This window comes from Falco peregrinus, chromosome 2, assembly GCF_023634155.1.
Source record: "Falco peregrinus isolate bFalPer1 chromosome 2, bFalPer1.pri, whole genome shotgun sequence".
Taxonomy (NCBI): domain Eukaryota; kingdom Metazoa; phylum Chordata; class Aves; order Falconiformes; family Falconidae; genus Falco; species Falco peregrinus.
In genome coordinates, this window is record NC_073722.1 from 73414746 (window position 1) to 73441252 (window position 26507).

A 26507-nucleotide genomic window follows, 5' to 3' on the forward strand; every position below is an offset into this window, starting at 1 on the left:
ACTCATCAAAATAGGAGCATATCCTGTAAGTGTGTTATACAAAGATTTAGCAGAAAGAAACCATTTCTGGTTAACAGTCATTCAGATTTAGGAAAAAGATCAAAGATTGCTGTCACAGTTCAAATGTATTGACTGTGGTTAGTTTTTAAAACTTTTGTTTGCCTGATTCCTGACATCCAAGTTGAGGTCATCATATTTCAAAAGTTGCTGAGCAACTTCAGATTTTACCAGGTCAGCAGACTCTAATTTTAGATGCTCTGCACTCAAGTAGGCAAGTGCTTGGTTGCATGTGAGCAGTCTATATGACTTGAAAATAAAGTTATATGTGTACCTTACTGTTCACTGGATCAGAGCACAGGTTTCAAAAGCTTTGACTCAACCTTTTCATTCCTGAAATTAATGACTGAATAAAAAAAACAAACAATGGATAGTTTAGTTTAACTCCTAAGAATTTTTATTCCATTTCAGTGAACCAGTACATTCCTTTGTGAAATGGGAAGCAACAGTTAATATTGTACATTTTTATGTGCCCTCTATTCTAATGTGGCAGCAAAGAAGTTTATGAAGTTTTTCTGCATTGTGGTAGTCAATTTAAGACTCTTCTACTCTGTGACTGATGTTTCTGCAAAAATCTCACAATGAACGTAGTAAGTCTAACTGGTATTTCATACAACTTTATGTTTTATCTCTCTACCGCTATGTCATTTGGCATTCTAGCATACATCAGTTGAAGTAAACAGTAAACTTGACATTAGCTTCAGAAGCAGTGGTACTAATTGTATATGACATTAACAGTGTACAAGTGAAACACTTCCTCGCATGTACCTCAAGCCCACTAGTTTTCTGAGACACTTTTTTAGTACCAGCACATATGCAAGAGATCACTGGAAAGTCATCTTGTAGACTAAGTAGAATGCAAAACTTTGTCTGGGTAAAGAGGAGTTTGTTGGCTGTTACTTTGGGTCTTACTTTCTTCATCCCATCAGAAACTACGGCAATATCCTGCCTACAGCCTCACCAGTACAAGTCTGTCAACATCTTGAGTGCAAAATCTGCTCTAGGGCATGTTTTTATATCTTGGAACAGCAAATACATTTTCTTATTGTTATTTGGAGTAATTACAACAGTAAAAGTCAGGTATAAGCCTTATAAGAACACTTGCTAAGCAACATCTGGCTCAAGAAGAAAGGAGATACAGCAGCTGAGGATATTACAAGCAAGAAGGTTGGTCACTGCACAGCTGACATAGGAAAAAACCCCCACCAAATCAGACAGGACAGGTTCATCAACAAAATGAAAAGAATCAGAGATGACAGGACAGTATGCTTACCCTGGGATTAAGCCTCTTTCATTTTCTATGAACTTTGCATTTAATTAACATTTTATTACTCATTGTGGCCAAAACCCCACACAGGAACACCTGGCACCAAGGAGCTGCAGGCGAGCACATCCCCATCGCAGTCCCCAGCAGCTGCCCCCCGCTGCCTGCTCACTGTGCCAGTCCTCAAATGCAGGAATTACCTTTGGAGTGCTGAACTGATTGCAGCTGACCTCGGCATGATTCCTGACCCGGCACCTGATGGGCACAGCTTTCGGCAACTCAGCCAAAGGTACTGCAGCGCGGTGCTGCCCTGGCCGAGCCCTGGCCCCGTGCACCAGGGCTGCATGCAGACGACTACACACATGATGTGGCTCCACCACCCTTTTCCCCTCTTCTCTACAAGGTAAGGAGGTATGTTGGCCACATTTCTGATGAGGGTCTCTAGACAGCAGAGTACCTCAAATAATAGCAGCATTAAGAGTGCTAGCATTGCAATAGGCAGCCTGTCTCAGCAATCACCTCTGTAACCCAGCAGTGGATTTTTTTTCCCTAGAAAGAGCACAGCCTGTACCAAAAGCAAGTGTCTCGGACCTCTTGAAGGTCTGCTGTGCTGACACCCTGCAAAGCCTCGGGTCTGCAAGTTTGGAGGCATTGGATTTCAGTTTGTTCTTCAGTGGTGTTCCTGTCTAGCTAGCGGCAAACAAGATTTGTGCTGTCTTATTTTTTAACAAAGAAATTGTTTTAAAAAATACTGCTATGCTTTCCATCTGTTTTTTTGCATCAGGAGAACAGGAAAAGAGAAATTACCTTTCAAGACCAGCCAGTGCATACACAAAACTTGGAAATGCTCTCAGTGGTCTCTGTGTGATCTAGGATACAGTCAAGGGAATAAACTGAGACTCTGAACATAAACTCTCCCTCTCGTGGATGTCTGAAAGCTACTAGACTCGCTGGATCAAACATTTGCACTATTATATCCAGAGAAATGCCTGCTTTCTACTAAGCTATACTGATATTATGTGGAGAACAACATAGTTTAAGTTATCTACAGTTAAAGTCAGAGACTGAAAGGGAGGATGTGGAGAACACAGGAAAATGAGTAACAAAAGGAGGAATGCAGTTGGGAATAAAATGCTATGAGAGTCTTGTGAACCTGACCCATAATGTGAAGCACAGATAAAATAAACACAATCAGTAACCACAGGTAACGATGTGAGCACAAATCCTGTAGCAAACACCACAGTACTGTGGAGTTGTCTGCTGGATATGATGTTTTACCTGCTCTGAAGGCCTCTGGTAAATGACCTGTAGAAGACATCTGCTGGGTCGTTTTAGAGAAGAGAAGAATCTCCTCTGGAGAGACAAGTGATACGTAGCAGCCAAGGCTTTATTTTTATCAATGACTTGTCAAGCCAGCTGTGAACATTCACCCTTTAAATCACAGACTCATTAGGATACACCCATATTTAGTCAAGATTGTAACTCTGAAGGTGCTCTAAATGCTTCTACAAGTAGTAGTGTATGTTTTAGGGTATAGCACCTTGCCTTTGGACATTCAGGTGATCATGCTAACACTGAAGTAAAATCCAGACTTCTAGCACTAACTTTTAAAGGCAAGCAGTCACTTCCCAGTTATACCATCAATTTATTTATGTCTAGCAAGCTGCCTATTTAAAAAACCAAAACACAACAAAAGCAATGCTGAAAATAATTTGATTAAAAACCAGTTCACATCATCTAGCCATTTGCATTACTGCTGGGGCTGGTGGAAGCAGTGGTCTTGTGGGGCTTCCTATCACCACCCAGAAGAGAGCTGCACAGGTAGCAGAAACATTCAGTAGCTGCCCCTGCTCCTGCTCAGTCATTTTTCCTTCTGCTGGCACCTCTCTCTGTGGTTACAAATCAGGGCCCCACCAAAGCAGGCGGCCAACTTGACCGATGCCACTCAATCTTGCTGCCAGATCTTCCACTGCTCATTTCCTGCAGCACAATCTGAAAGCCTGTTTCCACGCCTGAACTGGTCTGGACAAAGATAAATCTGAAGGCTGCCTAGTGACTACTGTATAAACATACAAAAAGCCTGATGATCTAACCTACAAGGCTTTGGTTATTTGGTATAATTAAGTGGAGAAGATGCCAAGAAAATAATTACCGGAAAGTTTTCTTCTGACAAACTTACGATAGAAATTTCTCAACAGCTTCAAGGAACTCCATGGATGAGCTAAGCCCTTCCAAGTCCAGCAGATTTCCCTTTTTGTTATGAAACTGGAATAATTCAGTCTCTTCCTCTTCCAGTTCCTCTTGAAATAGGTTGGTCTCTGAGGTAGGAATGATGATGATGCGGGGGACTATATTGCTAATGATAGAGCCCAGGACTCCATTAACTTGACTTTCTTGAGTTGCCAGATGTGAAGTGCCTGAGTCTCCTCCTCTGCTGACACTGCTGCTATTCAAATGGACAGGCAGAGAAGCTGTTCTTAGGCAGCTGTTCATGAGTGTTGCAGAGGGACTGTATAGGACTGGCTGCCCAAACACCTTCTCCAAACAGCTGGAGGAGAGTGAAACCTGGAGTGGAGACATAAGCTTTAGTGTTGTCATGCAGCATATGACTGTGGAAACCAGTATTTAAAAATCTTCATTACCGCTAGTCGCTATTTGAGTTACCAATCATATTTTCTAAACACACTAATTATTGACTAGAACGAGGGAAATTCATGATGTGTTAACATCTACAGCTTGGAAAGCAGGATGTTAAATGAAGCAAAAGACTACATGTTCAAATATCAGCAGAGATCAAAGAGAAAAAAAAAACCCAAACAAACAAAACAAGAAAAGAAAAGCCCATTCTATACCTGATTTATTTTATGTTTTAAAAAAATACATTTCTCCATTTTTTATACATCTCAAAGTACTGGATAATTGTACATATCTCTTTCTCATGGAAGACATCTCAGATAAGACCCAAGTACACTGTAATCTTTATTTGCCTAATGTTTCATCATCCTTGTGACAATCTCTATCATGGTGTCCCCAAATGGCTCTGGTACTGCCTCGGAGCAGTCGGGGGGTTTGCATTCATCTATTGGACAGTACTTCCACCAACAAAGAAGGGAGAAACAGCAGCTGCGATTTTGCTTTGCTAACCATTCCCCATCTGCCTATTTTGAGAGCACGCTAATTTCTAAATTGGCCCGGATGACAACTCCCCTGTGACCTTTCCATAACCCTTCGTGAATAGTATGCAAATCCAGAGTAAACTAAGTAAGCTTTGAAAGTGTCAGTTAATATTTAAATACACTAGCAACAGTAGGCATGAGTGATCAGGTTTGGCTTGCTTTAAAAAATGACTGTTAAGGTTATAAAATCACTGTGCCAGATACAGCGAGAAGTTAGAAGTCCCTTCTTCCTGGGGAAAAATCAACATTTAAAGTAAAACACAGTTTTTACTTCATTACTATGTGAATTCCCATGAAGGTAATAAAATTCATAGTATGACTAAGCTTTACTTAGATTGCTATAAAGCCCCTTTCAGAGTTATAGTTCTATTTGTTTTTCTTAATGCAGTTGTAAAGCATATTAACTAGCTATACCAAGTCTCTCCCTAGCTTGAGCTTCCCATAATCATAGAATCATAGAATGGATTGGATTAGAAGGGACGTTAAAGATCATCTAATTCCAACACCCCTGCCATGGGCATGGACACCTTCCAGCGGACCAGGTTGCTCAAAGCCCCATCCAACCTGGTCTTGAACGCTTCCAGGGATGGATCATCCACAACTTCCCTGGGCAACCTGCTCCCATACCTCACCACCCTCACAATAAAGAATTTCTTCCTAATATCTAATCTAAATCTACCCTCTTTCAGTTCAAAGCCATTACTCCTTGTCCTATTGCTACAGGCACTTGTTAAAAGTCCCTCTCCAGCTTTCTTGTAGGCCACCTTAACGTATTGGAAGGCTACTATAAAGTCTCCCTGGAGCTTTCTCTTCTGCAAACTGAACAACCCCAACTCTCTCAGCCTGTCCTGTCTTCATAGAAGTGCTCCAGCCCACTGATCATCTTTGTGACACTCCTCTGGACTCACTCGCAGCTCCACATTCTTCTTATGTTGGGGGCCCCAGAGCTGAAGGCAGTGCACCAGGTGGGGTCTCACTAGAGTGGAGTAGAGAAGGAGAATCACTTCCCTCAACCTGCTGGTCACACTTCTTTTGATCCAGCCCAGCATACTTTCTGGGCTGCAGGCACACATTGCCAGGCCATGTTGAGCTTCCCATCCACCAACACCCTCAAGTCTTTCTGCTCAGGGCTGCTCTCAATCTATTCACTGCCCTGCCTGTACCTGTGCTTGGGATTGGCTTGACCCTCATGCAAGACCTTGCACTTGGCCTTGTTGAACTTCATGAGGATCGCATGGGCCCACCTCTCAAGCCTGTCAAGGTCCCTCTGGATGGCATCCCTTCCCTCCAGCGTGTCAACCACACCACACAGCTTGTGGTGTTGTCAACACATTTGCTGAGGGGGCACTCAATCCCAGTGCCCATGTCACTGACAAAAATCTTACACAGCAGCGGTCCGAGTACTGACCCCAAGTTTTGTAAAGTTTTTTCTCTATTGCAGATATTCCTGTTCTAGTCATAAGCTTCCTTACTTCAACTTCAGTCTCCTTGAAGTGTTCAGGCATTTAATTCTCATGGATTTATAGGGGTTTGGTGCTGAAACTTCTTTAAAAAAGTTAGATCAGTTTCTAGCATGATTACAGCTCAGCAGAGGCTGTAATCTTGGTCCCCTTTGTCTCCACCTAGTCCATGGCCTGTGATACTACCTTTATACTGACTAAACGGTTCCTTAAATCAAAAAGGGAAGGCAGATGGTGGGGTTTTTTGGTTTTTGTTTTTTATTTTTTAAGATTTAGGGATCATCATCTCAGTCTTAGCAAGTAGATTGAGAGAATGTTATTGCATAGCATAGGTGTAGCCTGATTTTACAGACAAAAACCCAAATGCTTTTGGTTTTCACAAAAATTTTCATTTTTTATGTTAAAAAGTCGGAATTTTTAGTCTCTCCTTGCCTCCACTCCCAACGTTTCTGTCAATCTGGGTTTAAAACTAGATACTGATATACTCTGAAGCATTGTGTAATTCTGCTCCATAAGCAGGAATCACTCACCAGTCCCCATCGATAATGGTGTCTCCAGCTGCCGTACCTACCCAAGTGCAGGCAAGCACAATGTACTGAAAAAAGTCATTTAAATCAATCTGACAAAGAAGAAAAGTCTGTTTTTCCAAATCAAATATAGCAACAGAATGAAAAAACTCAAAACCACTCCTCCCTTCTTCAAGTGCTGTTTTCACTGCTGCAGAAGGATGGGTTTCTTTTGGATACGGCTTAGTGGGAAGGACACCACTTCCAAGTATTTTTAATAGTTGTCATGCTGGGTAATTCCCTTGACACAAAACCTGGATGCACAGAGCACACTTGGCAACTGTCCTTTGAAATCAAGTATCCAAACCTATCTTATCCTCATGATACATGCCTGCATTTTAATGCTTCCAAAAAGGCCTCTTCCCTGCCATGCCAGGTTTCTAGGTGTCAGTCTACATCAAATCTGTTACCATCCTAATTAACTGCAATAAATCATGGGGCTGGATCATACCTTTGTGGCAGCACAGAAAAGAGTCCCATGTGGTTTTTATGCTCTGGAAAGCACCAAGCCTGGGACACCAATTGGCTTTTTTACTTTCACTTGAGGGATGTCTTTTCTTTTTTGACAACCCATCTGTAATGGTGCATTAAGAATCTTGATCTCAGTCAGTTAAAAGAATTCAGAGGTACATCAGTTTTTTAGATGTTGTTGAGATGGTCTTCTTAAAGAAAACAAAGGAAGCATAAGATTCTTTTCCTAAAAAAAATGTATATTTTGTTAAATCAAAAAGTTAGGTGACCCTTCACCAAAAACACACCTGGATTTCCATACTTGACCATTTTTGGAAGTGCCATAATAGAAATTCAGTCATAAACAACCCAGTAATGCTATTAAAATTCTAAAATAAATATATAAAAATGCAGCGGGGTTTCTTTAGGGTTGGTTGGGTTTTTTTTTAAGGATAAGTGGGTGGCCTCATAATGAAAATCTCTAACTGAGCTTGACAAACAAATATTTATTCTGATAGCATGAATATCAATGCATTGCATTTAGCTAACACACAATGGATCTTCACACCACACAGGAATCTTCACCGAAAATACTGAGAAAAGCAAACGAGGCTTTGAGAGTTCAATGTAAATAAACTCCGCACATCTAAGTGACCACCACTGAAAGCCTCAGCACAAAGGTACTATGTTTAAAGACTGTTTATTGAATTAATCCAACAGATGTCTTTCAAGGACAAAGTATAGTGTCTGAGCCTTCTTGTGGGGTACACAGTTGCTAAATTCAAGAAATTCAAGAATACAGGAACATTTATTTAATAATAATTTAAAAAATGTTATGCAGAACACCTCAGACTTATTTTGCTTCTCCTTCCTTGTGAGACCAAAAGCCAGTGGTGCTCCAGAACCTGGAGACAGTCTCTTGTCTTTCGCACTTGCCTACAACCTTGGGCACACTGGTCTAGTGACAGAGGGCAGTAGATTTGAACCCATGTTGCCTGCCACATTTGAAGCCATTGTTTTTCCATCAATACTATTCACAACACTTACAGGAGAAGACCAAGGTTTCTCAGGACTTGATCTTAAGGAGACACATGAAAGAAGACAAGGCAGACACATGCAGGAACTGGATCATCGGATGGCTGGAACTGCTCCTGCTTAAAGCTACGCTGTCTCTAGACAATTAGCCTTGGAGCTGGAAGGGAGCACAACAGACAGAAGCAGATGCTGTAGCTGTCCAAGGTGTGGGTGTTTCATTACACACACTAGAGTCATCCCATTAAAGGGTGCCTCCATCAGAAAGGGTGCTACTCAGTCTAACCACTATCGGGGGATTGTAAGTCTATGTTTTTTCTTGAAAATGCAGCACTTATATATGCTTGGCATTGTGCCAGCCATACAAATAGTCATTTTGAAACTTGTGTTATAGTTCTGGCAGAAGCTGACTTGCAGGTGACCTACTGCTCCCATCCTCAGCAGTTCCTCAAGGAAATGAGGTGCTCCTCAACAGCATGACACCAAACCTCAGTGGTTTGGGCAATGAGCATGGTGCATCCACAGAAGATGCACTAAGTACTCACCATCTCCTCTTTCAGTAAGGGAAGGGTGGCAGCTGCCAGACTCTCCCACCCTTAGGGAGAAATGGGAGTTTCTTTCTTGTCTTCCCCCTCAACAAAAGTAAAACATTGTAATGTACACTGAAAAGAAGAAAAAGGGTGGTTTCTATCATGTCAAACTCTGGTTTGCAGCCCTGACTTTGTAATAAAAGGATGCTGCCACAATGTGGGCACAAGTGTCAGGATGGGAGGAACCAGAGCTGGGGTAGATAAACAAACAAAGAGGCAAAGACGTTAGCTTACATTTGATGCTACTAAAGGTTTTAATGAAGCTTTAGAGCTATGAGCTGATGCTGGCTTTCCAATAAAACCAGGCAACATATCAGTGAAAAAAAGTTAATAAGACATTATTGGCATTCTTATTAGTCACAAAGAAAGTAATAACAGCAAAGATGAAAAGGCCACTGGAATCCGTATAAATGAAGCCTACAGATGAAACATCTGTATAAAGGTATAAAGGCTGAGCTATTATTCCAGAGATGATGTACTGTAGCAAGATTAACAGTAAAATGGAGAGTCCTCAGCAGAGACTTTTTTTTACTTACCTTTTCTGCACTTGCTGCATCACAGCTCCAGGTCTTTGGGAGCAGGACTTTCTTCTCCTGTCTCAGACTTGTTGAGAAAGAATGACTTCGGTGAGGCTGCAGTTTCTTATGAGCTGGCTCTACCGGGTCAAGCTCTACATCGCTCCAGGTCTAATCACAAATGATGAAGGATTTCAGACAGTTACATACTTTCTCCAGTTCTAAAAATTCACAAATTCTGGCAGAAACCATGCACAATTACAGAAAACTAAAGCTGTTCTTACACAGGTCTCACACTCAAAACTCTCCTGGGGAGACGTTTGATTTTTAAGCTTGTTGCTTAACCTGGACTGTTTTTCTGAACAAAAATAAAATATTTTGAAATAATGAAAAATTATTTAATCTCTTTTCACTAGGATATTTTTCAGCGTTTTTATCTCCTTGCTTGTGCTAGGCTTATAGCTGCATAGGACTTGAAGCCTAAAGATAGGAATGAGTACAATCAATCTGTTTAATATGGGTTATGGCATTCCGTGTGACCATCAGCTGGTACAACACCATGGACATGGACAGGTCCAAACCCACATTTATATACATCCCGGCTGGATTCCCAGAACACCCAGGGCTTCTCAAGCCCCATGAACTTGCTTCTTCTCTGAATTGCCATTAGGAAATGGGAGGCAACGGCTGACCTCTGCACTGATTTTCTAGGAGCATGCCAGTAATGGAGCACCATTGTGACATTGCAACCATGCCATTCCACTTACAAGCTTAGGCAGGGGCCATTCATCATCCTTAACTTTGTGGTGACTTTTTGGTTGAATATCAAAGATGAGATCATTCCACTGTTTTCCATACCAGCTTTTAGATCTGGATGAATGGATAAATAGATAGGGCTCCACACAAGTGGGAGGCTAGTGCACAATTCCACTGCATCACCTTGCTCATACATCTATGTATTGCTGCCCGTTTATTCCTTCTCCCTTGTAGAATCAAACTGTAAATACAACTTTATATGACTCATGAACATGTTGGCTCCCTACACTAACATGTGCACAACACACAGAGGAAAGTGTTCGTGGCAACAGCTGTGTCTTTTACAATGGTGCTGGTGTCATTCCTGCCCATCAATACTTTATTGGAGCATTCCAAAATTGCACTCAGTGTTGCTGTCATGCAAAGGCCATTGAGCTTAGCTTTTATTTCAGCAGCTGCTGTTGTAGCTAAAATCTCTACAGCTGCACTGAGCTGTCAGTTGCTCCAAAGACAATTACCTTTGGCTGCATCATCTCAGCACAATGCAGTGCTGTGCATCGCTAACAGCAGGTGTTTTAGTTGAGACTCCTAAGCCAAAGTTGTGCCAAAGGCTGAAGCCTCTTACCCACGTTATCCCATCTCTTTAAACAGCAACCCCAACCAAATGTGCACAATAACCTTCTAACCCCAATGAACTAAAACCAAGTAGTGACCAACAGTGAAGAACTGAAAGCTTCTTGAATCGGGATGGGTGATCCAACTGAAATTACCTCATTTGGCATCAGACAAAGGATTAATGGGGAGAAAATTTAGGAATAAACTTCAATCCAAGGAAAATTAAAAGGTAAAAGGGGCAAAACAGGTTGGAAATAAGTAAATGAAGATCCTCCATGTTTTAAACTATGTCAACACATTTCCACATCGCTACACATGCTATCTACAATGAGAGAATGAAGCACAAGTGTAAGCAGCCAAGTAGTCCCCATGATCTCAAGGGGGATACAGATGTGTGTGGGTGCTCTCTTTGCTCAAGCTATTAAACAATCCCAAACAAAATATAAATATACTCTTTTTTTTTTTTAATGATAGAATATTTGCATGTTGCATATACTAACCTCGTATTGCAAGGATAATCTGGGTAATTTGTGGTTTATGAAATCATCACAGTTGATACTTTCATGCATCATTGTGTCGTCAGTGGTCTGTGAATGGAATTAAATCAGTAGGATAGATTATCTCATTCTTATTTACGTTGCCACAGAAATATTATGCATTTGTTTATGTTTTCAAGAGCCAAGACAAACGCTAAATTTCATAGCCTATACAAAGTGAGTCACTTTTTTTTCTGTCTCATTAAGGTCTTTTGCCCTGTTATAGCAACAACCAGATAAACGTGAAAGTGCTCCCCATGCCCTGAAGACTATGAGAACCAAGGCGAGCAAATTTGGGGATTCTTGTGCTGTGAGGTGTGGTACAGTAGTCAATCACACTCCACAAGAGTCCCATCACACACTTCAAAACTCCCTTGGGCTCAAACCTGAACAACAGAATGCTAAAAAAGGCTTTGCCCAGACTAAGAGAGGCCTTTCACTCTTCTATGTACTGGTTTAATTTAAAATAAATTTTATGGCAGATATATTTTATGAAACATTATTGAAAAAGCTTGTCAATTCTGGACAAGGCCTCTCCTGAGAAGCAGCTTGTCCATTGCATGGTATTTCAAGACCTTCTAATTTTGAATGAGAAAACACGCCCCATTTAAGAGATTTCATGATACTTAAGTATCATCATTATTACCCGTCTTTAATACAGTAACCTGTAGGCTGTTCAGTGATGGCCAGGAATGCTGCTGTGATACATAATATACAATGATAAAGTGGAAGAGGATCCTTGTCTCCCAACAGCTCACTACATCACCAGCCGTATGGCTGAGGCTACCCAGTAAAGTGCAATTAGTCATTTTAATCGTAACTCTGCCTGATGCAGCCGTATGGTTCATGTGCGAGAGACGCAGCAGCACGGACCGCAAAGGAAACTGTCTTTTGTAATGGGATAGAGTTTGCTTCATTAGGGTTCAGGCACTTAAAGTGGGTTTTCTGTTTTATTTTTTGATTTCACAGCCCAAAGGCCTGAATTTCTTGCCAGCACCCTGGGCACAGCGCTGGCAGCATCTAGGACACCTGGTTTCCCGGAGTACAGTACATTTTTCGTTCAGGTATGTTTGCTTTACTGTCTGTCAGCCACAAAAGAATTCAGAAATCTCCCTGGTGCTGCTGCCTGAAAGGAGTGACTTCCATCCTCCAGCAGAAAATGCAGTGCAAAATTAACTTGTTCGAGAGCGGTGCACTGTTCGTGCTGGTTTTCCTGGTGGTCCTAAGTCCGTTCCCAAATGAAGGACTTCCAGCCTTCCCAAGCCACCCGGGAAGGGCCAGCCTGCAGGTGACCACACAGGACAGCCCAGCTCCGGCCTTGCCCGCCCACTGCCACCTGCCTCGTGGGGACAGCCCAGGGTCTGCTGCTCAGCCCTCACAGTGATTTAGAGCCTCGTGAAAGGTTACCGACGGCAGCCATCGTTCAGGGAGGTTTCTTACAGCTGAGCTGAATGCGGGGCAGCCCAGGCCCACAGCTGCCAGTCCTCCCCAGGAGCCCCCTTCCCAGCACCTCTGCACACAAGCCCAGCCTCCTGTGACGCAGAGAGGCAGGCAGGGTCGGGCTGAGAATGGCTGTGAAGAATCTCAAAGGATCCTTTTATTTCTAAGTCCCTCGGTCACCAGCCTTACTGAGACTTGGGGTGTGATGCTTACAAAACACCCCACCTTGCTCCAGGTGCAGGACTCTTCCAACTCCTCATGATTAAAATCCGGGGGGGGGGGGGGGGGGGGGGGGCGTTGGAAGGGGGGGAGGGGATGGAAATCAAAGTTTCCTATCCTCCAGAAAATAGACTTCCTTTAAAATAATAAGAAAGCTTTTGGATAGACCACTCAGATACTGGATTATGGGAAGTGGTTGGTGACATAGGGAACGCCTGACAATAGCTCTTTTTTATTCATATTAGACAACCTGAACAGCCATAGTCCCAGTAAGCATCTGAACCATGCAGATATGCTGGCCTGGATAATTTTTGAGATGAGAAATCATGCACAAACTTCCCAAAAAGCTGCAGAAATGACCTCACATGACCCCGAAAATGTAGTTACCCCCCACCGTTTTCCATTCTCTAATTCTGAATATGTATTTATAGAGCTGGTTATTTTGGGAGTTTGAGAAACGTTATACTCCCTTTCCTTCACAGAAACAAGAAAAGACTTACAGCTTCTCCAGTGGAAACTGACGAAACACAAGTGCTCTTGGTCCTGCCAGCAAGAGACTGATGGCTGGAGAGAGAGGTCCTGAATGATGACTCATTTATGGAGCCTCTCAGGAGGTCATTCTTCGATATTCGTATTAGGAACCTCAAGCAGGGAACAGCATTGTGGATGGTTTTTCTGAAGGAAAACAGGAGAAGAGAAAAAATAAACGGCACGTTGAAGATGCAGCTTTGAAAGTCATGTGAAAGTACTGTCTCTTTCCATAACTTCAGCATGGCTTCTGTTTTGATTGAGGTCGTCTCATGGAAACAGCATGGTATATCTAGAGGAAACTACTCAACAGGCTGAAAGGAAAATAGCAGGTGGCTTCTGGGCCTTGCGTCAAAACACATATGGAAGAGCTGCATGGATAAGTAGTAAGAAATGAAAATATCTTGAAGACCATGATTTGTTTCTGATTTAATTAAAATGTTAACCCCAAAAAACTTTCAGGTTAGCAAGTATGAAGGTCTTCACTGTGCAAAGGCACAGGACAAGGGAAGAAAAAGGGAGGGGGAGAAGGCCAGAAGAATCAGATATTGTTATTTATTTGTATCACGGCAGCTCCTGTAAATTCCTATCAGGAATTAATACTCTGCACAAGCATAGAGGAGAAGGTCCCAAAGAAATTAAAACCTGCCTTATTTGTCAAATAATAATCTCAGTCATGGCTGTATGAGTGTTCTTCTCCTGGCTCCAGGCCTGGCCCTGCATGGAGCAGGAGAGCCCAAGAGCCTCCCCTGCACAATGCCAGCTGGCCTTGCTCCTTGCTGTCACCGAGAGCTGGCAGGACAATGCTAGCCAGAGCACTGCATTTGGTATAACACCTCCCCAGTGCCTCCCATTCCATTATTTCAGCCCAACAGACAAAGCTAATAATGGCACAAACCCAAGTGAACAAGTCAAGAAGTGAGGCAGCAAGGAGGCATATGGAAAACAACTGATACACAGGATTTATGGATCAGTGACAGATGTTGCTATATTGACTTTACACTGAGATGCAAGTCAAGTAGGTGTATATTGTAAAATCTTTGCTTCTATAGATAGCAGGTTTGTTGAATAACTAGTACATTTTAAGTTATCATTTCTATTCTCATGAATGATCACACGTGTTATAGCCTCAGAGACCTAATTCTGGGATCACAAGATAAGATTACTGGTTTGTCAATTAAAAAAGCAAGCAAACAAACAAAAAACAACAAAAAAACCCACCAACAAAATAAACTACTGCCACCACCACACCCCAATATGTAGCATCATCAGCACTCTCAGTATACCAGACTTCTGTGTGTCTTTGCTCTCTAACTTCAAAGGCAACTGAACAGCAACTCTGTGCCTACAGTGGAGACAAGTACTGAAGAAAGCTTTCTACCTGCACCATCATTCCTGATTCTGCCAAGACCCCTGCCAGTGAGCTGGCAGACCCCCACCAAGCTGCTTGGAGGTGCAGGAGTCTGCCCATATGGTGCCGGATAAAAAAAAAAAGAAAAAAAAAAAGAGCTAATGTGGTGCAGGAAATAAAAAGTTTTGAGAATCAGCAAGGGTTTACAGGACATAAGAAAATGCCAAGCCCCCATAAGTTAATTTTCATGTTGAAGACCTCAGGCTGGTGCTGAAAAAGCATCGGCCAGCTTTTTTCCTCAGCTGAGAAGGCTAAACCACTTCCCTCCGACATAGACGTAGCTTTTTATGTCTGCCACAGTCTACCTGGGGCTGGAAACTAATCAATAACTTCAAGTTGGTGTAAAACATACCATCCCATTTATTAATTGGGATTTCATGCAGAGACCTCCTCATGCTGGAATTTCAGGAAATATATTTTCAAGGACAACATAAGAACATTTTTGATGTCTTGAGGGACCAGAGTTTTAATTTTACTAACATTTGGGAGCACTGTTGAAGGACATTTTGTTGGCTGGGATGACAGTACAGATTTTGAAAGGAGTTTTAATACTGTACGTGTGAAATACATAATAGGTACAAACTAAAGCACTTATTTAATGATATTTTTATAAGCCACTGAAATAAAATTCACCTAAAGTCAAATATGTAGTAATTGCAAACAATTCTTTGATAAAATACTGCAGTTCAAAATTATTTATGATTATTCTGTTATTTATGATGGAACAATTTTGAATAAGTCATTTTGTATAAGTGTGTTTCTCTTGGGAGCAAGTTGGAAACATGGAGATGCAGAATTTCCATTTGCTATGAACAAATGATTAAAAACCCTAAAAATTCCAAAAGGTAAGGAATTTTCTGCAATAACTAACACAGCCAAGCGATGTTCTCTCACATACAGGTTGTTAAAGGAGTGAAAACTGTCTTCCCCCACAAAAGAGCATTTTGTGAATTAAAACTTTGCATACATTTCCTTACCTACATTTGTTACTTCCAGTGATACCTGTCAGGGAAAGAAGTGTTTTTCTCCTGTGTGCTGGTGGGGAGCGGGTTTGTCGGGGGTAGTATAGCAGGTAACTTCTTAGACCAGTTCTTAACTGAGTACTATCATAAAGATCACTGTCGTATTTTCAGTTACATTCATTGCAATGTACTTTTTTGATTGCTTAAGGAAAAGAAACCCCACAAAAAGACTTATTTGATCTGTTGGGGTGTTATGATGCAGGGACAGCAATTCTATGCCAAAAAGTATCTTGCTTTGGTAGTGGCATGCCATTGGTTTGAGCCATATCTGAACATTTTAGGTCCTGATGTCTAGATGCCCTTTCCTAGAAAGTTAACTTAGTTCAGTAGTTCCAATGGAAAATTGCAATTTAACCCCTGCCCAAACCCTTAAGTCTTGGACCTGAGCAGACTGACCCATTTATCCATCATTGGATAAATTACTTTCAAGGCATAATGCGAATTATTAGAAGATTTGGAAATTATACAGCAACATTGATCTTTACATACATATTCATTATTCACTGTTCAAACAAAATTGCTCCTGCCAACATATTTTCACCAGCTGATTTCTTGGTGTACTGTAGCTGCTTTTTCACTTTTAAAACCACATGCTTGAGTCATCACGGGGCACCCAATGTTACTTCTTTTCCTGACTGGATGACTCCTAAGTCTATGAAATGCCTTCACAACAACTCCATAAACACTTCTCTTGTTGATACGTCTAGAAATATAAATTAGGAAGCAGGAAAAAATGAAACAAAACACTTGTTAAGAGTGTGTCTGAAATCCTGTTTCAGACTTCAGCCTTTTTCTTAATAAAGTCTTACTTATAAAAGCCAAGGCTGATAGGAAAAAGACTAATTGAAGCAGTTGGATGTATAGTAGCTGCTTTGAAAACACTCACTTGACCTTGCAAAAATACTGTAAGGAATCACCAAACATAATACCTTTGGATCAGAAAAAAATAACAGGTTCATAATGCAGCAGCCAGACATGCAAAATTTGTCATTCAACTTCCACAAGCTCTCAGAGATTAGTCATTGCCCTGTTCTAAACCAAAATGCTCCACAATCTTCAAAGAATAAGATGGACTGAGGTTTTTGGAGGATGCGAGATGGTGTTAATTACAATAGCAGACATATTCAAACAAAATACGTATTTTCACCATTTCTGGGTGTATTGCCACTGGCCTTACGACTTTAAACCACCACACGACTGTTCATCAGACATTCAAAAAAAATGAATTCAACTTCCAGCTCCCAGATCCTATTCTTCAGGCAATATAAGTTAGCAGCTTTTCCCCTTCTTGGGCGAGACAAACCTCATACCAACGACTAACCCTGCCATCTAGTGGCACTTATACATTTATCACCACAGCATTGCCGTTTTGTCGGAACTTTTGATGTAGCATCCCTTTGTGGTAGATACACTTTGAAAGACTTGCAGAAAAATCTAGAGATATGCTGAATAGCAGCTCTGTTACAAGCATTTCTCCTTTTATAAAGTCTTTTTTTTACCACCAGTGTTTAAGAAACACATTACATACAGCTATGGGAGGAAATTGCAAGCTTTGAGCTGTATCTTCTGTGTCAGCTATAGCTTCTTCTAAGTATACTGCTGTGAGTCATAAAGGTGAAAAAAAATATTTAGGAGCCTACATAATGCTGGAGATAGAGCTGAGAACACAGCGGAGTTGTATCCCTTTCCTTACATCAAACAAACAAAAAATATCTCAGAAAGCCACACACACACACACAAATATTTTTGCTGGATTTTTAGAAACCAAATATTTCAGAAGTTTTAACAGAAGTGACTGACTTTGCCAGCACTTGAACACATTTCTCAGGTGAAGCTGGGAGGACATTTCTAAATGAAATGTTGACTTCAGAAAAGTTTTAGCTTGCATAGCATCTGGGATGTGCAAGGTAAGCTTGTCCTTGCTTGAAACCATTCAGCAGAACACCATGCCAGCTTATTCCCTTGTAAAAGCATTTTTAACTCCTTTTAGGACCACACAGCTGAAGACACAGTAATTTTTCATGTGTCTGTACTACGCATGCCTTAAGAGCAGGTGACCTTTCTGAAACACAAGGTGGTTCCTTCTCATGCTTTCCCTACATGTTGGGAAAGGCTGAGCTGGTCTCTGGAGGACAACTGGGATATTCTAGAGAAGTTGTTAAAGGAGATTATAAAGGACATTCTTGTGCAAAGGGAAAGGTTTCTGATTCTTTGGAGGAGTGTCTTACATTCCCCTAATCTTGTAGGTTTCCCATCGGAAAGGTATGGAAATCTTTTTTTACAATACATTGTTACCTTTCTAATTATCTACTCTGTAGGAACAAGTTATCTTTATACTCTCCATCCCTTACTTTACTGCAGTCAGAGGGCCTGGATGAAAAGCAGAATTCATACCTTTCAGCTCAAACTCATTCACTGGCTGCAAGACACTTGAGAAGGAAATAAAAGGGCAAAGGGTTGTGAGGGTGAAGAAAGGTGAAGGGAGGGACTGTTCTCTGTTGGCCACCCCTGGGCTCCATGTCCAGTCTGGGATGCCCTGTACCAGGTGGACGTGGCGCAGGGTCTGACCACCCAGATCCCATCATGGGGTGGCCAGGGCAGGAGCACCGACTGCATGGGGTGAGGCTGAGGGAATGAGGGTAGTTCATTCATTGTAAAGAAACACATTTGCATGTACAGTTATACACATACCTATATGTTTACTGTACCTGTATCTTGGGTGAATTATTGCATATATGATGGGGTTGTAGATTGCAGAAGCTTTTGCAATAACTGCTGGCACAGATTTGGAATATGGTGTTAGGGTGTCGCCTCGACTAAAACAAAGCAAAAATATCACACACAGCTATGCCATGGATTAATATTAAATTGCTAAAACATAATACTCTTTTCAACTGGTTTTGTGCTGTGATCGCTTTATAAGAAATACCCCTGAAATGTTAATTCATTCAAATTCATTCTTTGCTCAGACGAAAGGCTTGCATTTGATAGTATGTACTTGGTTTCAATCATTTGGAGATGAAGGGCATGCAAATAATTAGTTATCTATTTAAGGATGACCAGGAACACAAAGAACCACCTTCCCTGTTTCTACACTAGGCAAAAAAAAAAAACAACAAACCAAAAACAAAACACCACCAAAACAACCCCTTTTGTGACCATCTGGGAAAAGGGAATGTCAACGGAAAAGAAAACAGCATCAAACCTAAAATTCCACGCTGCACAGTAATGGGTGTCAGTGACTCAGCTGCAAACACTGCAGAAGGAAGAGAGGACTGGAAGCGGTTTGAAACCAATATTCTCCTCTTGTCATTAAGCTCCCAGAGTCAATCACATGTGATCAATGTCAGTGCAGGATAACCACAATTAATACAGAATAACAGAATGGTTTGGGTTGGAAGCAACCCTTAAAGACCATCCAACCTCTCTGCTGTGGGGACAGACATCTTTCATTAGATGAGGTTGCTCAAAGCCCCATCCAAACCGACCTTGAAATCAAGAACATGCACTGAGAAGACAACAGGTCCCTTTGAAGTGGAAAGCAGTTGGAGAAAGATGGAAGTTCAGGGTGAATATGAGGGAATATAAACTCTTTTCTGCCTTCTGTCAGAGGCAGCAGTGTACGGAGTAAGCTTCTTGAAAGAACAGGTATCAGGAGAGAAGAGGTAAACTCCTCCAATTCATACAAAGAAAGTATCATGGGGGAGAGAAAACAATGTGTACCAAAAATGCAGGTAGAAAATTATAATAGTTTTAAAATACATAGACAAATAGTCCCTTTTCTGGCTTTATCCACAAGGACATAGCGAAGAATGCAGTATCACCTCCAACGTAATAAAACCTCCAACTACTAAAAACCCTTTCAAAAGGGAGATCTGCTTCTTGTGGGTGACAGTACGAATCATATTTACATTTTAGAATAATACATGCTCTTTTGATTACATGTCCACTTACCCCGCCCAGGCAATCAAGGTGACACAAGCATATGGAGACCAGGACAAGACAAACACAATGATGACCACAAAAGCAATTTTTGCCAGTTTCCATTCATTCTTCATGGACTGAGAAAGGTAGGATTTCTGGCTGCAGGACCCCAGCCTTTGAACATCTCTAAGAGGGGGGGGAAAATGCAGATATGTCAGCAGGAGGGAGAAAAAGTGAGGTGCACTATCTCTAATATGTTCTCAGCAATACGCAAAATGAAGCGGATTTAAACTTTCCTTGCACTAATGCTTTTTTTGTTTTCTGATAGTTAAAACTCTAGAAGGTAATTAATGAAATAAAATGGTCCCAGGCATTCTGTCTGAGCTTTGTTTACCTGTGGGACTGAGCCAGAACCCCTGGGACTAGAGGACGGGAATATCATACCCTTATCCTAACACAAGGAAGGTTTCGTGTTGGAAAGGTGAAGAAATTGGTACCCCTTGCCCTTCATTGCTTTCAGAGGTGGAGCGAACAGAGGCACAGCTGCAAGCAAAAATCAAATCTTACGGCTCTTGCTTTCCAAGGGAGGAACAGCTTGCAGAAATCCCAGCTGATGAGGTAACGTGAGCTGGAATACTCTGAGGAACATGACCCCAAATGTTTATGGGGGCATTTTTACTTACTTGCACATTTATTCACTAGAATGTTAGTATTTTCAGGGGGGGAGTACAACAGGCAGTCCTAATACTTTTACCAAAAAAATGTCCCACCAAATTGTCTTCTCACATCAGGTGAACATTTTTTATTAAAAAAAAAATGGTTTTATATAATTTGGCATAGAAATAACAACTTATGCATATCAGCATTGTTACATGAAGATATGTTTCAGGCTGAAGACAGTAATTACCAGCCAGCAGGATAACAAACTCCTTCCTGGTGCACTGTGAACACACTTGTGAAGTGAATTTACTGTATTAGCGAGCAAAAGGCATAAAAAAAATCTTGCGGCCACTGTGCTTCACAGGTGTGCAGGACACCATTGTTATAAGCATGCATTATTTGCTCCTTCGCTTGGTACCAAATATGCATAACCAAAGCATAGTAAAAACCAGGACCAAAAACATAGAGTTCAGTAAGAACTTCACTTTAGGCTTGTAAAAATGGAATTTAGCTTTGTGAAGCCAAATGAATTCAACAAGTGCCTGCAGGCAGATGCAAAGAAAAATCATGTGAGCTGATGACATTGCAAGCAATGAGAAGGACCCACAGCTCCAGCTGGTGTTGGATCAGACCAAAGTCATGTGCTCATGAGGAGAAAATAACTGACAGAATGAAGTTACTTTACAGGGCTAACACCTGCTGATTTTTTTCCTTTTTTTCAAATATAGACAAAGAATTTGGAAAAAAATTGTCCTAACAAGCATAGCCAGATATTTTAAGTGCAGTTGTGATGCTTGAGTGAACCACAAGGTTTTCTGGGATGCCTGCCTTAAATAAAACTGTCAAAAAATATGAGGACAATAATATATTTACGGAGCAGCTCAAAGGCAGATGATGCCCCCATTGCTATATGCTGTTTATCATCCCTTGGGGCCAAAAATTGTGCTGGAATGCACAAGGACTGTGTTCCTTATATTGCAAATCTGAAATACAAATAATCCAAACTATTAAATTACCTGATGTAGTATTAATTATCACAGTCTGCAATAAGATTAGAACCACCAGAGACTTCTTTCCCTACTACAAAATATATACATCCATTCCGGTTTTTACATTGGCAAAATTATTTCTGCAGTTACAGCTGTTAATGATCTGCCACTTTACCTCCAATTTCAATTCAGATTAATTTTTGATTCAGATTTTTCTGCAGCTAAAGAAATTGAGAAAATCTTCTAATACAAGAAAAGGAGATTTACTTATTTCACTACATTGCTTACCTGCCAGTACGTCTTATGGCCAGGAACATAGATAAATAACAATGGAATATTATTATCAGGGGAATAAAAAAAACGCAGCAACACAAAATCATGGTGTAACTTCTGTTTGCAGGGGAGTAGGTTACATAGTCCCATGTACAGGATATCATCAAGCCCTCAGGCACATAGGAACCTATGAAATACATGGAATACATTATTCGCACATGCACCCAAAGCTTCTGCAGTTGCTGATCCAACAACTGAGCACTTCAAATAAACCCCGTACTGTATATGTAGTCTTAAAGAGTTATGCTGGCCATATGATACATGTGGTCTGAATGCAGAGAGGAGGTCCTGACTGCCAGACCCTCAGATACACCTAATACTCCATCTGCATTTTATTCTGCTTGAATATAACCTGGGGGTAGGGAGGAGGGTATCTGCACTGCAGTAGGTGCAGATATACAGTACAATGACAAGCCATCAGGTTTGGCTAGACATTTCCCTGAGAACTTACCAAAAACCCCATTTTTTTTATGCCCCGAGCAAGGCTAAACCAGACCACGTAGGGAACACTAGAAGAAGATAGAGAGCAGACAACATACTCCACCCCAAGAGCGGAGCCACACTCCATCCAAGTGAGTACAGCCACACAAGAGCGATGATCTGCATGGTGCGTTTCTTTGAAGTCCACTGTATGGATCGCAGGGGTTTAGTGATCACAAGGTAGCGGTCAACAGAAATAGCTAATAAAGTCACCATTGAGGTTATTCCGAAGAGTGCCCCACAGAAAGCGTACAAATCACAGCCTGAAGCAGAAAATGGCAATGTCAGGGATTTTCTTAAAACACATGCATTTTTTTTCTCAGAAACTGACAAGATAAACCTCTTATTTTTTTCCTGGTTGAGGAGTTGAGGACTTCTCTCCCATTAGAAGAATTTTCTTAGCCTCACAATCTCATAGTTATTAAATGTTTATTAGAAAAACCACAAATATTAGTGAAATACAAACCTATGTATTTAAAAAGTCCTACTCCACTGTGGGCTGCAACTGGGAACCTTTTGTCAATGGAAAACTGCCTCAAAGAAAATCCAATCTAATTAAAATTACATTTTCCTGGACTGTTGCCCAATATATTGATCTTAACAGGCTGCAGCATGACAGATGGATGTTTCAAAAAATGACTTTGTTTTATGTAGCTTAAAATGTAGAAGTGGTTTAAATTTGATGGCTAAAAGATCAGCTGCAAAACATAGCTCTGGCTCCTACAGTTCACAGCAGCAGTTTTAAAAAAATTGACAGTTTTTACGTGAAACTAGTTTTTTCCCCTCTTTGCATTCAGGCATTTTGGCAGAGATGAAAACTTGCAGAGTTATACTGCCCGTAATTTGATTCAGAAACCTGAGTCAGTTTTTGCGATGTCTCATTGTCATCCTGTGTGGTTATAGACAACAGCCCACCAGGAATGGGAGGCAGTCAAAATATCAAATTTAATCTTAAAGCATACTTCTACTTTATAGGCCTTTATTAGTAACCTGCAGTTAAGGACCACATCTTACTCAGCCCAAATCAATCCCATCATTTGTGGCAGCAGAATAATTTACACTGATTGCACCTAAGGGGTTGGGGCAAGACTAAAAATATCCTCAAACTAAAGAGCAGCCCTTCTGTGCCGCTAAATAATACATGGTCTCCAGGCTTGCTCCACCAATACACAGCCACTACTTGGTGCAAATTTTCACCCAATGATGTGATGAGCAGTACCAAGCAAAGCATCAAGCCTTCTGAGAAACTTGCTATACCCACATTTCAGCTACAATTTGAGCATGCATCGCCGTATCTTTCTTGCAGTTGGAAAGAAAGAACTTAAATTTGCAGACCTCTCAACTGGTTATTGTTATTTAAATCTCTGAATCAAATGTGACATTCCTAGAAGCATGCTATTGGCTATCAACATACGTGAGATTCCTAGAAGCATGCTAATGGATATCAACATACATTTCTAAAAAATATTAACTCCTTCTTAAACTAATACAAAGAAAAATATTTAGAACTTAATAAAACTTCTCTAGCCATCTTCAGCCATAACCTCTGCCCTTAAAAGCTAAACGGTAACATGATTACATGTTGATGTTGACTCCTCTCTTTCCAAAATAAGTAAGATGAAAGAATCAAACCTATAACACAAAACATGCGCTATCAAGCTGACTGATGATGTCAAGAACCGCGGCTGTTACTCAAGAATCTTGTGCTGCTGTCTCTACAGCACAAGCCAAGATTGTTACGCCTAAAATAGGTTGCAGACAGTGTAGAGTTGGTGATGTAAGTATTAATGTTGAAAAGTACCTATTTCTCCAAGTATCCACTTTCTGTGCAAGCTGTTGACAAAGCACATGGGTGCCTGAGAAGCTGACATCAGGAAGTCGCTCACAGCCAAATTCATTATGAAGTAGTTTTGGGGTGTCCTCAATTTCTTGTTGCTTAAAAACATGAGAAATAAGTGATGTAAAATAGACAAAGTGAACAGTTAACTTTATAACTTTGCTCACCAGCATAAACAACTGTTATCCAGGTTGGAATCAATAGTTACTTACAGTCAATCAATTGCTCATCATCAGTCAATTACTCCAGCTACAGATGTAGTCATTTCAAAATGACTGATAATAGCAGGGGGGATAAAACTGACTGTTTTTTCTTCAAACGGAGGAGAATTCCAGCTGTGTTGAAATACGTGGATTTGTTCAGAAGAGCAGTTCCCTATAAGCACAGTAACACTGAGCATGTCCTGCACTGCACAAGATCAGGATCTGAAGCAGGGTATTGAGCCAAAGAACCTGCTTTTGGGGAATTTTTAAAAGCCCCGAGCTGAGGAGTTGCCATATTACCACTAACTAAATGACCCTTTCCAAAGTGCTACAGCACAATCAGAGCATGCACAGAGATTTGAAAACAATGCCTTTGTTCATATACATCTCATAAGAGAACAAAAGCTCTCAGTTGCAGATGAACAGGCAACATTAAATGCCACAACAAGGAATGCGAAAGGGGCAGCCAGTCAGCAAGCAAAGTTAATCCAGAGATAAAAACCACCACTTCTAGGTTTTTTTCCACGGCATCTCACCACCTTATGTAGTCTCACTTCCTAGGGATATCTGGAGTTACAACCTCTTCGGAAACTTTCAGCTGGCATTCAAGATTACCCTTGGCTCTGGCTAAGAGGAATAAAGATACTGGTAACATGATAAAGAACCTCTTGCTTTTACTTGGTGTTATTTGGTTGAAAATGCCTTTGTCGCTCTGATCAAATACTATGTCCCACCAGGAAAGTTAAATTAATTTGTGAGTTTGGCTCCCCCAAGTCTACCTTAAAACTGGCATTTTTGAAGGATATACTGAGAGGTGTAATACTCAGCTAGTAGTACCTCAGTGTTAACCACTGTATTGGTTGCATGGTGAAGTTCAGACCTTTGATACCTAGAGTTCAAATTCAGGACTTTTCACAGTGTTAGATACATATAATACAAAAAGAGGTGACTTTGCACACCCTGTGAGACACAGGGAGGAAGCCGAATTTTATAAATAGCTTTGTTCTTGCAACCTGCATGTAGTAATTCTCAATAGTTAGAAATAATTGTTTCTTTTCCCCCAAATGCCTCCTTCAGTGTACAAAGTTGAACAACTGAGGCCTTTCTGATGTGCCTTAAAATACTGGTATCTGCAGCTAACATGAATTTCTTTCCTCAAGCTGATAAAGAAATAATGAAAAAGAAATTGAGAAAGCCATCTTAATGCTGCTGCAATTCTAACAAAATCTTGGGTTTTGTAACTGCCTGCAACAACTGGGTGAGAGAGGATGCAGAGTTCACACCTTTACATGTGCTCACCTGTCTGAAGGTTTTTGTACTTTGGCAATTTAATGCTTTTATTACACCAGCTAAAAATCAAATTTCAAGAGAAATGGAGAGCTTGCACTGCATTTCAAAAACCACGATCGTATCTACAGTTGCAGGGAATTCAGTTTCTCCTCTTTCTCATATTAAAAGCCAGCTATTCAAAACAACTAAACTAACCTATTCATCTTAAACATTTAACAATAGGGAGCTAATGCTTGATTCATAACCCCACCAGTGTTTCTAGCATTGTAAGCATGATGACAGCAAGCAGTGAGTGAGAAGGATATTAAAATCCAGCTTATATCCCAGTGAGTGTGGGACAGAAGGAGGCTATTTATTTTTTCCATGAGATTTCTGCATACTCTAGCTGCAGTAGCTTTGGCTGTCTATTACACTGTCAGAAGCCAAGCGAGCATACAAACTGACAGAAATCCTATGAGCTGCCTGAAGCAGGGAATACACTGATGGCATGAACTTATGTAGCATATTGCTTTCTTGGTCCATCCAGGACATCTGGGCTGCTGGGAAGAGCATCAGTTTTTGTCAAGTGTTTCTGCACATTCTAGAGAATAAGTGAAGAAGCCTGCAACAGGGAGACTGAGGTTTCTGCCATTAAAAGTATTAAACTCCTCTTTAAACTTTCATTTGGAATTGTTTCTCAAACAAGGTATTTATTTTCTCATTTTCTTTGATTCCTTAAAACATAAGTAATTTACACTGAGGTTATCAGTGTTGTGCATGGATGTATGGGGGGGGGGGGGCGGGGCGGGGGGATGGTTGCCTTTCCCCACTACTTATTGCCATCAGCCTTTGCTTGGAGATATAATCCAAGAGGGAACCAATGCAGAACATCTGCACACAGGCACACATGAACCTCAAGGCCAGTCAGATTAACCGTAAAAGGAATTTTTGTACCTGTAAAATGCGTAGAGGACTAGGAGGTTTCCAATGATGCCAATGAAGCCAATAATGAGCACACATGTTCCTACGGTGTAAAGAACATAGTCAGGGATCTCTGCCTTGGTCACAGCGTGTGGCTGGGTGCCCATGTTCAAAACCTGAATGGAAGACAGAGGGAAAGGAAAGCTTAGCCCATTCAGGACCCATTCCAGGGGACATGGGCTCAGCCTGTTGAA

General features: G+C 41.1%; 1 protein-coding gene across 18 annotated transcripts in view; it reads right to left on the reverse strand.

The window, feature by feature from the left end:
* Positions 1 to 428: 428 nt before the first annotated feature.
* The window catches only part of LOC101913649 (melanopsin-like), a 49961-nt gene continuing 23882 nt past the window's right edge, over positions 429 to 26507 (reverse strand). For 12 of the 18 annotated variants that reach the window (XM_055796589.1, XM_055796585.1, XM_055796587.1 and 9 more), the window contains 10 exons: positions 26287 to 26429; positions 23825 to 23958; positions 22083 to 22286; positions 21499 to 21670; positions 19592 to 19747; positions 18346 to 18453; positions 13177 to 13351; positions 10982 to 11068; positions 9132 to 9281; positions 429 to 3886 (listed from right to left, as the gene is read on the reverse strand). In XM_055796589.1, the coding sequence (XP_055652564.1) occupies positions 3497 to 3886; positions 9132 to 9281; positions 10982 to 11068; positions 13177 to 13351; positions 18346 to 18453; positions 19592 to 19747; positions 21499 to 21670; positions 22083 to 22286; positions 23825 to 23958; positions 26287 to 26429 (1719 nt within the window). In that variant the 3' untranslated portion in view covers positions 429 to 3496. Of the gene's footprint in view, positions 3887 to 6974; positions 7221 to 8550; positions 8668 to 9131; positions 9282 to 10981; positions 11069 to 13176; positions 13352 to 18345; positions 18454 to 19591; positions 19748 to 21498; positions 21671 to 22082; positions 22287 to 23824; positions 23959 to 24072; positions 24236 to 26286; positions 26430 to 26507 lie in introns of those variants that run through there. The other 6 variants (XR_003552489.2, XR_003552491.2, XM_055796592.1 and 3 more) reach the window with 6 other exon arrangements.